Source organism: Anser brachyrhynchus (assembly GCF_964034855.1).
Source record: "Anser brachyrhynchus genome assembly, chromosome: 11".
Classification (NCBI taxonomy): Eukaryota; Metazoa; Chordata; class Aves; order Anseriformes; family Anatidae; genus Anser; species Anser brachyrhynchus.
This window is the reverse complement of record NC_137706.1, coordinates 12,837,269-12,851,579: the sequence shown is the minus strand read 5'-3', so window position 1 is coordinate 12,851,579 and position 14,311 is coordinate 12,837,269. Positions and strand designations below refer to the sequence as shown.

The 14,311-nt window shown below is 35.2% G+C and overlaps 1 protein-coding gene across 3 annotated transcripts in view; it reads right to left on the bottom strand.

The window, feature by feature from the left end:
* The window catches only part of EFL1 (elongation factor like GTPase 1), a 71,863-nt gene that overhangs the window by 7,215 nt on the left and 50,337 nt on the right, over positions 1–14,311 (bottom strand). For all 3 annotated transcript variants that reach the window (XM_080607174.1, XM_080607175.1, XM_080607176.1), the window contains 4 exons: positions 13,613–13,744; positions 11,391–11,538; positions 8,024–9,024; positions 3,469–3,653 (listed from right to left, as the gene is read on the bottom strand). In XM_080607174.1, coding sequence (XP_080463300.1) covers positions 3,469–3,653; positions 8,024–9,024; positions 11,391–11,538; positions 13,613–13,744 — 1,466 coding nt within the window. The remainder of the gene's footprint in view (positions 1–3,468; positions 3,654–8,023; positions 9,025–11,390; positions 11,539–13,612; positions 13,745–14,311) is intronic.

The window sequence follows — 14,311 nt, the reverse complement described above, 5'->3', positions numbered from 1 at the left end:
ATATCTTCTTGCTCAAATAACTTTATGACTAAGAAAAAAATGACATGACTGAGCGCAACAAGTAACTGCAAAGAATCAAGTGAGAACAAATACTAATAGAAAGTCTATTATTAATTCAAGAATACAAAAAGTAGAAGGCATTTGTAATTATCACAAAGCTATATATTTTAAACTGAGAATTCAAAAGAAAGCTTATACTGAAAGCTAAGAAGATATGGCCTAGTAAACCCAAAACACTTAACATTTGCCTAGGGATATCAGAAGGAAAATACTCAACTACCTTTTAAAATTAATTTATTTAATCTGGGACCAAACTGAAAGCTCCCACTAATGGTTATTTAGTGCCATCCTCTACAGGTAGAAATACATTTAAGCATGACAGAAAAAATGAATTAAAAAAAGCACTATCTGACAAGATAGATCTTATTGCTCCATCCCCTGGGGATGAAGTGATCTGAACCATACAAAATACATTCATTAACTTGAAAAAAAAATATGGTAATTTCATTTCCAGAGAGCCCCGAAGGTTCCATTTAAATATCTGCTCTATCATTGGCTGTCCTGTGTTTATAGTCTACAAGTCATATTAATGAAACAATAATAATAATAAAAAAAAAATTCAAACCTCATTTCTTTAAACATACTTTTACGTATGATTTCTATGAGATTGTTTGAAATCTTAAAAATACCAAAAAGTGGTATTTCACTATCTGTAAAATGAGGATGAGTACACGGTAGAAGGAATCTCTGTAGAGAAACCCATGTTCTAGCAACTCAGCTAATGAGCCAAGCACAGTGAAAAAACACCACTTAGAATTAATTCAGAATGTCATAGAAGGGATTGGATAGAGTGCAGTTAAGGCTGCAAATGTACACTCAGTAACAGAGCAAATGTAAAACAAAATCAAGCAGCTTCCACACTCCCCATTCATCTTTAGGGAAAAAAGAGCATGAGATTACACAGAGTTCACAGTGTATCTTATAGAATGATACATTAAGTAATCGGGATTCAAATAAAATGCTGGCATTTTTCATGAATATGCCAAGGCTACCATGTATATACACTGACAATTCATGAGTAACTTTACACTGTGAAGTCATACCTAATATTTGAGGAAAGCTGGTAGGTCTATTTTGTTTTGTTTATAGGAGAAGAAACAGAGAAAAGCTACACAAATGTCTTGTGATCTGAGACACAAACCATTTTTGCTGGCTTCTCTGTCATACCACCACTGGATTCTGCAAATGGTATTTATTTAGCAATTCTGCTGATGATGTGAGAGTAGAAAACACTCCCTCTGCCATCACTACACATAGTCATTGCTAGTAATTTAGTAGAAGGTTTATTTTGTCAGAAAAAATATAAGCATGAATTTCAAAGTGACAAAAATCCCTCCCCACCGACAGATTTGCCAGGTGGAAAGCTGACTGGCTTACACCATCATTTTTCCTACTACCACTACATTTTAACAATCTAGCTGTAATTATAATCTCTCCTGAGGATCATTTTTAGAAAACGTTACCAGTTGCTCAGATCTCCATCTCCTATGCATACCTGCAATTGTCTGAACATTTTTTAAAATGTGAAATTTGTAACATCTGACAGTGTGAACATATACGCCATGGTTTGGGGGTAGAAGGGAAGGTCATGGAGACAAGGGGTTGATGTTGCTTAGTATTGGAGAACAGTAGCCACCAATCCTAAGGAAACTGGCACAGAACAACGGTTAGCTGGAATTAACATCCCTCTGACTGATATTCCTTTAGGGCACTGATATTAGAGAATTTAGACAAAAGACCAGTTAAGCCACAAAACCTCACCAGCTGCACTTCACATGAGAACATCCAAAACTGGAAGAACTACTGTATGCAATACTGCCAATACTCACTGATTTGAAGGAGCTAACCTGTTCCGGCTATACACAAAAAATTGTTGCTATTTTTTGTGCACACACCATCTGTAGGTGTTGCCTTTATTTTATTTATTTATTCTCCATTCAGTGTAGCTCTGTTACTTTATTTATTTTTAAATCTCTTACTCTACTGCTATTTCTCCCTTCCCCAAGTCTCTGTGAAATAAGTTTTGGTTACAAGAAGATGAAATAAATCACTATTAATATTGAGAAAAGACAGGTAAGTCCCTTTTTCACTGTGCTTTCTAACGCCAGTAAGGTAGTGTTGCCAAGAAAGATGAAGCTTACTGTTTCAAGGATTCCCAACTCTTTTGGTAGCACATGACTTGGCTGGTTTACAGAGATGCTCCTTTTCCAATTAGCATTCACATAATATTCCTAAGCCAGTTACAGCAACTGCTAACAAGGAAATACTGCTATTGAAGTATTTAATAAATCCTCCTGTTAAGATGCTTTAGCTACAGGAAATGAGGAAGAATACACACTATGTGAGACACCAGCACATACTTTGGAGAGAAACAGAGGTAAACAGATCATAGCTGGAAACTGCATGGAGTATTACTGACCTCAAAAATCTGTAGTTGTTTGTACTCAGAGACTTGACATTTGAGGTCACAAAAATAAAGCAGAAGATAACAAAGTAAGATTTTCTAATCCATTTACAAAAGCTTTTATGATCCTAACATCAAATAAAGGAATACCTGACAAAAAAGAAATCTAGACTTCAATTGTTTTAAACAATTGATGTGAATAGTTTATACTTGGACTCTTGCCCCTGAACCCATTTTTAGCTCCTTCGATGGAGTCTTCCAAATAGTCCTACAATGCAGTTTTTTTTGGTCTTGAACAAGGAACTCTGATTTCAGGCTTTTTGTCTTACTCCACCATCATAGGAACAAAAAGTACACTATCAGCTGATAACATTTGTTATCAGTTTTCCCATCTGCATATTTCCTTTACACCTCAACATTTACCTGTTCATGTCTAAGTGACAAAGATGAACAAATGGAATGATTTTGAGGACACCTCCATTTACTGTGACCAGACCTGATTTTGAAAGAATTGAATCAATTCCATTTGCCTTTAAGTATGAAAATGTATGTTGAGTTGGGCTATATAAGGACAAAAATACTGAGATATCTGTTACTAAAGGGATAACTTCCATATACATTAGATTTGTTGCTGCATTTTTTTTATTAGTGGTAGCTTCTTTTTTTCCCTACTCTCCAAACAAGTTTATCAAAGAACTAATTTTAAAAGGCACATTAAATTTAGGCAAACAAATTTACGAAGAATCAGTTTCATTTGTGAAGCACTTAGTTTATACTGAAAAAAAAAAAAGCATCCCATCCAAAGAAAATATAAATACATTTTTGAACAGCATATCTATAAAAGCAAATAAGATCAATATAAAGGTACTTTTTCCTCTTCGTTTCAAAAAGGAATTAATCAAATGTCTTGACCAAAACTTAACCTTTTCCGCTTATTATTCCAGTCTGCCACATCTACAGGAAATAGATCACCAAAACAGATGGAGTGAATAGATATTTTTTACCTCCCAGTGGCTGAACACCAGCTGCGGACTGGCCAGGCCACTAGTTCTCTTCCTGATTTCATCAGCAAAACCAAAGCTTTCAGCTACTGGCAGGACTGCCTTAATAATAAACACATCCGTTCCCTCTTTCATCTCCTCTTGTAACACTCTGCCTTCTCGTTTGGACAAGACAGCATACACACGACCTGCAAAGACATCATTTCAGTGAGCTCACCAATACATTTATATTCATGAAGAGATATACATAAATATTTACTTAGGAAACTTCAGCATTAAGTAAAATACATCACTTCTTTGGCTCAAATTCTTCCCTGTAAAATTTTAAGTGAATCAATTAAATTTACACAAACAACATACTCTGCCAGTACAATGTGCAGAACCATATGAGTAATATTTAATAAATGATAACTCCTGCATGGCTCTAGACAATGCTTGTACTACATGCATTTTAAAAAAATTGCCATATGATTGTATAAAAGGCACTTTGCCAGATTATGCGCCTAACTTGCTTTACTTCTTACAAGCAAATATTTGAGAAGCATTACCAGCTAAGAAACACTGCTAAGTAATACTACTGTGCTTCAGACATTACATCTTATCTACCTTTAAAAGTTTAACTCACCATATCCCTATATGGTATTTGTGTCCCAAAGACTGTAGTGCTATTCTAAATCACAGAAAACTTGTTTATCTTATATATTACGTGTTGATTATATTTAACATATTCCATTATTTTTGTAATTAATTCATCCTTAAGTTTGTCATGGATAATACTTATTTTTCCTTCCCAAATATCCAGGACTACATTGTACATATGATGAAAGTAGTTCTGAAAACACACATGTTCAACTTTACAGAAGGCATTAGGTAAATCTGTATTTAAAATGTTTTTGTAAATTTATAGGTTATGTGATCTTCAGACAAAAGCTAACAAATACATTTCTGCTGATCAAGACAAAGAAAAAACACAGGAAAAGCTATATAGTGAAAAAATATTTTAGGAATGCCTTCATTCACTAATACGAATAATTAGTTAAGTATTACATGTACAAATTATCTTTAAAAGTACCTTGCAGTGAAGAACAAGTTTATATTAATTCCTAAGAAGTTCCAATATTTTATATTAGATTTAACTTGAAAATACATTAAAGTGTAATGGTAGCTTTTAAACAGCTGGGCAAAATTGTCTCTTTCTGAAAATTAGAAATATGCATTATAATAATACTTTCCAGCTATTCTGACTTGACAGAAAGATACTATTAAATACTACAGTCACACACGCTGATTTGCGTATAAATTTTAAACCTTCTATGGGACACCACAGGAAAAGTTGGCATGGGTTTATTTCTTTTTTTTTTTTTTTCCATATATAGAATCTGGTCCTTCGTCAGGAAATTTAGCACAAGCACACAGCTAGTACAGTTAAATCTTCCTGTCAGATATAGGTAATGAAGCATCAGTTCAGTAACAATCATTGCAGAGTTTGTACTTCTCTAATAAAACGTGGGTTGAAGTATTCTTTCTACCATCACTGATGATTTTTATCTGCTCATGCCCTTCCCAGGACATCCTCACTGTTCCTCTGACTGAACTTCACCTTTACTATGCACAATAGTCTTCTTATTGCTTGTGAGGAAATTGAGGAAATACTTAAGATTCTATATTTCAAATGATGAAAAGATTAAAGCATGCTGAAGAGAAGTCACTGAGTTTGCTGTGCATCTATAGTCTTCGTTCGCATAACTCAACAATTTCAAGTCTGAGAAAATTTCAGGGAGAATGGAAAATTCTCAGCTATGAAAAGGTCATATATAAGCACAGCCCACAATTCAGTGCGTCTGTTGCTTAGCATATACTGCTTTAAAATTCAAGTTAAACATGCACTTTGAAAAGAACATCACATCATGGTCACTGTTTATATAGTGTGAACGAACCACACAGCATATATTAAAGCTATTTGTTAAAGCAAGTAAGTCCAAAACCACTTTGTAGGTTATTAATGTTATAATTCATAATATTTATTTTTCTAATTAAGTAGGACTTAGAAAACTTTGCACACGTATTCATGAGATAAGGCAACATTTATCACAAAGCACTTTAGATGAACATATTTTCTGTCCATAATTCATTGAAGACCACTCCTCCAAAACATAAAACCCAGAAGACACTGTATTTATCTTACTAAATGGTTTTCAGCTACATGTATTTCATCCAAGTAGTCTGGAGTATTGTCTCAGTTAACGTTATCACAAAGAAGTTATATGAGGTCTTCAGTTTTACCACTACAGGCAGGCTGCAGTGTACTGAAGAAATACTAGTTCTACCTCTACACTAATTAGCTGAAGTAATCTACAGTTTTAGCAGCACCAATTCCCAAGAAATGCTACAAGAACTTTCCATTCAAAAATTAGTTACTTTGAAAACGATAGCTGTTCACAAACAGCTTAAAGGTGCTGCAAGATACAGAATAAATCTGTATGTAACAGACTCGCTTTAAAGATATATTATGTTCAGCTACTTAAATATTTAAGTCCTGTTCACCACTTTATTATACTGCAGCATTTTTCAGTAGGTCAAGGGAAAATGCTGAACAATTTCTGGATTCCCTGTATGCTTAAAAAGTTCCATACTGGATAGAAGTACTGCGGAAGTACAGTGGGATCACCATTTGCAAGAGCCTCCGGGTCACTATAAACTCAGCAAATAGGGAAGACGGAGCTGCTCTTCCATTCTGGAATTTGTGTGTTTTCACTTGTACAACTTAGAAAGAGATAACATGAAGCAATGTGTCTTGCCTCCTAGAGCGCTGTGATCTAGGGCTTAATTTTATTTTATTTTTTGAATAAGGACATGAGCATAGCTAACAAAATCCAAAAACAAAAGCCACAACAGAGCCTATTAAAAACCTTTCCCAACTAATTATCTCTCACATCAGCAAAATGAAAACAGTATCAATATCAATGTATGGAACACCAACTGAAAGAACTAAAGTTAAAAAAGCCAATGTTTTATCATGTCAACTGCTAAGTCCTACTGGATAGCGAGCACGCTCTTCCCTCGCCCTCAGGAGGATGCAAGGTATTAGCTTAAACTTCCATAATAACAGATTTGTAATGAACCAGTGCATGCCCACAGTTACCACCACCTAATTCACATTCATTAAACTGAACTGATCTGCTTACACATCTAAGTTGCACTCATTAAAAACATATATATGTATTAGAAAGCCACATTTCCATTTTGTTTTATGGCACAACTGGTAAGACAATGCATGTCAATCACATCACTATAAACAATCACGCATAGTGGGCGTTTTTTGAGAACAGCAATTTAGGTTGTGTTTTTGTGATTTAAAATTCATATGCTGCTTTACGGTCTGAAGTAGGTGCTGCTCTAATAGTAATGTAACAGATCAAAAGTTAGACTTCGTTGGGCTTCCTTACACGTTAAAAAATAATTAAAGGCAGTTAAAAAATGTAGAAGTTATATGTGGCAGTTTAAGGTAATGTGCTGATAAGCTTACTGAAGGGCACCTTTTGCCAGGCCTACTAAAGAGCACCTCTGGAAAAGAACAGGATCATACATCTGTACAAAACAGTTGCTCATCGAAAGGCATTTCTTTTCACAACATACAATTGTAAATATTGCTGTACAGACCAATTTGTTTTATGTAACTGCTATCATGCTTGTGTGCATGACAACAGATTTTTACAACAAATAACCAAATCTTTCATTTTTATCTGTGGGGTATACTATAATTTCTGTCACGAGTAGTATGCTCAAAGTAAGTTTCCTGATAGCTTAAATGCAACAGCAATTAGTTTTAAATAAAATCTCAATATATTGGATCAGATTCAGTGTGCAAGAAACTCCCATGGAGAATTCCAAGAACAAATGTTGGAGTAAATTAAGTGGTGTTATAAGTAGGTCATAAAAACAAGTTTAAGTAGGTGCAAGTGGTAAGGTAATAAGTGACACAAAGCTGGTATGCATTGGGTTTGCAAAATGAGCAACTTGCATACCAGAAGGATGACAATACTAGCAAGAAAAAACCAACTGGACTGTAATAATTATTTAAGATTCTATATTTTTCCTAATTTACTTCTATATCAATTATTATATTATCTTAAAACTTACTGACGGCATATACTAACTTAGATTCTGTACTTAGTTCACAAAAAGGACATGTTTCCTCATATTTCTTCATAGAAATGATGCCTGAAGTTTGGAACACCATGTAGTTGTGTTTACTTACTGAAGTTGATATTACAAAATTTCATAAGAAGGCAACATTTTGTATCTTGCATTTCCAAAAACATTTAGTGATCTTATTTATGCACGGTTCAGGTAAGGGTGAAGAATTCAAAAATTTCAGTCAAAATACAAATACCACAAACATCAAACAGTGATTGCAGAAATCTACTAGAGAACTACAAAAAACCTCTGACAAATCTTTTAATCTAGTTCTACTTTCTGATTGTCAGATTTTATATATGTAAAACCTCATGTATTAACTCAGAAAGCAAATTCTTAACAAAGGTTTGTTTTCTCTTACCTAAAACTTCTGCAGTAGCCATAATTTCGCACGTGTACATTGCTGCCATAAGCCTCTGTGGTTTTGCTTGCAAAGCATAACGACAAGCTTCTTTCATGGTGGCAATCAGTTGTCCAGAAAAAGGACCATAACAATCTGCAAGTAAAACTTCTCCCTTGTTTTTACTAACTTTCTCAGGTGACTTTGTAACACTTTCACTGCTGTCTTGGTGTTCATTCTCACCACAAACTTCAACAGTACAACTGCTGGTTAAAGAAACAGTATCTTCATTTTGTTCTATGGCATCACATTCCCCTGAATCTTGACGTCTAGTTGACAGCATCTCTCCAACCTTACTAATTTCCCATTTTTCCACTATAAAACACACACCCATCAGGGGTTCTTCACACATGGGACCTGAAAGCGTAGCCAGCTGAAATCCGCTTACTATGCTGTTGTCAAAGTCTTTGTATTTACTGATTTCTTTCACAGCATTCCCAAGGCACTGCCACACAGACTTTGTGTAGCCCTCAAATTTATATAACAAGATATTAGGCCCACACTTCCGTGGTCCAAATGACCAGATATTATCAACAGCGTTTCTCCACTTTCTTCCCTGCAGATTTTGCTCTAATTTTTGCTTGAATTCCTTGATCCTATCGATAGTCTTCTGATTTATCTCATGAGTTTTTTTATCTTCATTCAGAGATGTGTTGAGTTGCTCCATAGTTCGAATCAAGTCACTGTTTTCTTCAAGAAGTCGAGTTACCTCCTCAGGAAGTGGCACTGCTCTTACGCTGAGAGTAGCATGCTTATTTGGAGTAGATATTGTAACAAGCCCATCTGAATCAACCTGAATTCCTTCAGGAATTTTATTTTGCTCCTCTTTTGTTTGGTGTATGACGGCAACTTTCTGCTGTTTTCCTATTTCTTCGTTTACCATATCAACTTTTGGAGGTCTTGTTATTGTCTCTCGGAATGGAATAATAGGTGCTGATACACTAATCTCTATCTTCGCAAACCTATAAAACAAAGTTTTAAGATTAACTTAAATTTTAAAATTGCTTTTAAAATGGGGGAGGGGGAGGTAAGGCAGTGGCCTTAACATGAAACAGATGTTCATGAACAAATATGACTACAAGACAGATTACCAGATAATGCACTTCAAACTCATAAAATCCTAAAAACATCATGTACTTCAAAAAAGAAAGGAACAGAATAAAACAAAAGTAAAAACACTCATGCCACTGGATTAATCACTGGTTCACTCACATCTTGAAAACTATGTACTGTTGTTCTCTCCCCTCAAAAGAAATATAAGAGAACTAGAAAAAAATGAGAATAAAGATGATCAAAGGTATGAAAGTACAAGTCGTCTTCAGATGTTTCAAGGATATGACAGAGGTCTACAAAATCATGAGGGGCATAAGGAAGGTTGACAGGGATCAACTGATAACCAAACCACAACAGGCCCTGAACTGTCCCTGAACTGAAAATGATTAAGGTCCAGGAAAGTATCAGTAGGGGATTTTTTCATATGGTTACTTTGATTTTACTCTTCCCCAGACATCTGCTTTAGGCCACTCTGCTGGAGACATGACTCTGAGCTAGATGGACATTTGATTTGAACTAGCACAGCTGTTCTTACAGTGCGATGTTCCAAAAAGATGCAGCACTGTGTAAGCTGAACAGGTTTTTTAGGTTACAGTAGAGCTAATGTAACTAGCATTTCAGACCACAACTTTTCCCCTTCAAAGCTTAATAGTTTACTGAAGTAACTTTACCTCTGTCAGAATTCACACCTATATTACTCACTGTAATTCACAAGAAATGGTACAAGACAGCAATCCTATCTTTCACTTTTCCTTCCACATACTGGTGAAAGAAGGAAGAAGTTCTTGACCCATGAGCTAATATGTGAAGAATGGCAACTAAGATGTGATAAGTCCTCAGGGATGACTGGAAGGAGAATGAGCTAGTAAATATACTTTGCCCATACTCCTCTTGGGAGCTGGTACCCAAGTGAGAAAAAAGGCATCATGAACCCTATGTCAAGTCTGAGTGGGTCAGTGGTGGAAGTCCTGCTAGTCTGTGTCCTCGGATGTTTGTTGTTTCTGCTTATGACACTACAAGTGCAGTGTTCATGTGCTTTGGTGGTTTGGAACACTGACAACATTTTCTTGAGGAACACAGGTAAGGGACAAAAAATGGTAACTCAACAGCTTATAATTCTCTTCACAACAACTGACACTCAGAAAAAGCTCAAAATTATGTTTATGAAAGAAAAGGTTAGAAATGTAAATATATGGACTGCTACTTGCTGCTCACTGAGATCTTATTTTCCCATCAATTATCAATAACAACTATTTTACTAAATATTTTTTCAAGAGTTTGACCATTATCAATATAAAGGCATTTACACATCTTGGGGTAAAATGCCATGCCAACTGCTGCTCAAGACACAACTGTCTTTATTCTATTGTCTATTTATATGATATTTATATCATATATGATTTATATGATAATTATTTTATCATATTATATTCCAGTGAGGTGTTTCAATAAAAAGCACGTCTGTTTTCAGAAGTGGTATAAACATGTTGCACTAAGTAATAATGAGGATAACAGTAAGAAAATGTATTCAATTTTGCAAGTGATCCACTCTAACTTCCATAGGAAGTTAGCATTGTCTGATATTAACTGGAAGTGGTATGGGCACAGTCAGAGAGACATTCAACCATCTATCACCAAGTTTGTTTTTTGGCTTAGAAAGAAAATTAGAGTAAATGCACATAAGACAGAAGTATCACAGATTTTTTTTTTGTAAATAAGATTTAGGAAAGGACTGTTTCAGACAACTGTTCTTTCATCATTTGAAGAAACATTTTAAGAAACTACATGTATTAGTTTATGGTTGGAAAAACCATGGTCATGAGTAAGAGCACAGATTAACTTTCTAAAAAATCAATGTCAAGTGCAAAGGAACAGGATAAGAGTGTGCACATGTGCACATACCATTTTTATCTTGTTGCTTCCTAATTTTTGAGAGTTCAGTTGCCAGACCTAATTCCCCTCAAAGTTTTTATTTTGTACCAATTGTACATTATGTTCTTAATTGGAATCTTGAAACTACTGCAATTTATAACTTCTTTCAAGTTCTCAAAAGGTGCGCAAGTTTCATAAAAATGGGGAACTAGTCAATTCTGCCCAACTGCATGTAATTTTATAACTAAAAAAGATACACTTATGAACCAAAGGTAAAAGCTGTTGGTGGATTAGGCTGCTCTTTTACCAAAATATAAATCAAAGACAGATGCATCAAACTGTCAAAGAAATACAATGCACAGTTACTTAATAAAAAATTCTCCTTCCTCCTAGCACCTCTAACCTTTCTTTCAGGTCATCCAAGCAACGCTGAAGATGAACTTCTCCTGCTGTCACTAGCACATGCTCTCCTGTCTCCTGGATTAAAACTTGGACACATGGATCAGCTTGGTTTAAAAGCTTCATTCCTCTCACCAGCTGAGGCATATCACCTGGCAAAATAAGGTATTATTAACACAGTAATACCAAAGAAGGAACACTTGAAGTAAGATATTCTTATACTGAGAAAACAGTAACAGCATCAACTGAAAATATAAGCTATACCTATAGTTTGTCACCAAGAATTTAGGTACCAATGACAAAATTCACATTACACAATCATAACTGTGGTATGCATTTGAATGGATTGCTAGATTTTGTTTTATGGAGTTTTACAATAGAATTAGTATACCATACCCCATGTGGACTACTTAAAAGGCATGAAAGAGTGAACGAAGTACAAGAAGGATTTAAACTGTCTAGAAGCCACTGAGAAATTTTAATGCTATTATAACCTGAAAAGGGGAAAAAGATCAGGAATGTGTGCAGTTCTCAGTGAACCAGAACACAGATGTCCCTAAAACAAAGATGTTTAAAAAGAGTTGCCTTACAGTTAGTGAAAAATGAACAGTCACAGCTGGTTGGTCTGTATCTATGCACAAAACCAGCATGTCAGCAGCCTTTCATAATTAATATATATATATTTAACTAATTATGTTTCCTTTTCCTTATTTTACATATGGGGTAAAGAATATCCACAAGCTTACTAGGAATGCATATTCATATTCAGAAGAAAGAGTGACATTATATTTGTCATTCACTTGGAGACTATTAAAAGAAATATTATATATTTAATGCTAAGCTTTTGAGTGCATAAATGAAAAGTAACCAGACAGAAAATAAAACCAGACATAAAAAATAAACAAGTGAAAAAAAAACAGTGTCATTTTACATGGCCATCATAGCTAAACAAAGAGCTTCACATTCGTACTCTGCATTTAAACCCCCCTGAGAAGGAAGAATAGCTTTTCTTTCTTTTAGAGTTTATGCTAACCATACAGGCACCCACGTGAGATGACATGCTAGAGCCACATGAAGACTATATGCAGCTCACTGAACAATTGATTACTTTCAAGCTGTGAATGCCATGGCCTAATTTTGCTCATCTTCCTGATAACTGCAACCAACAGCTAATTCTCAGGAAACTTTTACAGGTATAGCTACTTTGAGACTTCTGTTTCTGTAACAACTTCGGCTCAAATCATACATTTAGAAGTTACCAGGAAAGAGACATTAATGATGTAAAGACTTAATTTCCTTAAGGGAAAAAAAAAAAAAAGAGAAAACACCAAAATTGTGCAGTAGAGTTATATTCCAATACCATTTTCAACTTAATACCACACTCAGTACAACTAGAAACTCAATACTTTCGGAACTGCTTTAACAAACAAGGATGTGCAATATATGACTATCTATTACTCATATACCTACGACGAATAGCTGCTAGGCTGTCCTATCACAAATGAATAAATAAATAAATGTAATTTTAATGTTAGTGGATTTTGTACCTAAATAGGAAGCCAGTTATTTTGGACCTCCTGGGAATACCGGGTGCTGTAATTATGGACTGCCCAGGGAGGTGGTTGAGTCGCCATCCCTGGAGGTCTTTAAAAGACGTTTAAATGTAGCCCTTAGTGATATGGTTTAGTGGAGGACTTGTTAGGGTTAGGGCTGAGGTTGGACTAGATGATCTTGGAGGTCTCTTCCAACCTAGACGATTCTGTGATTCTGTGAAATGGAAATTGGACTGAAATTGAAATAGAGATATACTACGGATGGGGGCAGGGGTCAGAAATCAATTAGAAGCAGTACTGCAAATTTGTACCAGGAGTTTGATGATATAGCATAGAAGAACATCAACAAAAGTGAAAAACCCAAAGGTATACTTACCTTCACAGTAAATGAATACTGAAATGTTAGTGTCATGTAGTGTCTTACTTGTGATACAGCTAAAAAGACCACAAAAAGCATAGTAACTGCATCTGTATGTCCTCACTTACTGAGACATGAGCAAACCAGCTAGAAGAATTCACAAGGACAATAAAATGCCATCTAGATAACATATATTTGGTTTATACTGGACTGATCTCTGAGTTAATGGATAGATCATAAACTAGCTCTATCAGTAGCATCACCAAGGGTGGGAAGCTGAACTGCTAACCCACTGAATTCTCCTTTAAAACTTACTTGGATGTTTTGGTTCAACAGCTACTCGCACAATTGGTGTAGCCTCAAAGTTGAGAGGTGTAAATGGTGGACAAGCTGATGAAGTTGACAAAGTTGCAGACTTTAGCACAACATCTTGCAGGCCTCCTATTCCTAATAGAAATTGGAGGGAAAAAGAAGAACAAAAAATATAGTGTCATATGAAAAGAGACTAAAAGTGATCATAAAGGTCAAAAAAGAAAAAAAAAAGAAATTATTCTAATTACAAAATCAGAATTAAAAACTCCTTCCTGTTCATATAAACTATTTGTTAAAATATATGTGCACAATCTGAATACTCAAGTCTCTGGTGTGATATCTGATACTCAGTCTCACAGTTCCCACTGCTTTCCCTCTACATTTTAAAAAGCATGCATTTAATAAGCAAACTGAAGAAAAGAAAGAACACGAGGACTTTTTCCACTTGTAAAATGCTCAAACCTTTGTACAGCTCAGACTTAGTTTTGGTGGTTTAAATTTAGAAAAATTTAGATTGCAAGAGGTCAAGGTCGTTTAGTCCAACCGCCAGCTCAAAGCAGGGCTAACTTGACAGTTAGATCAGGTTGCTCAGGACTTTGTCCAGTAAAGTTTTAAAAACCTTCAATGACAGACACTCCACAGCCTCTCTCAGCAAGCTCCTCTAGTGCTTAATTACTCCTATTGTAAAGAATGCTCAACCCC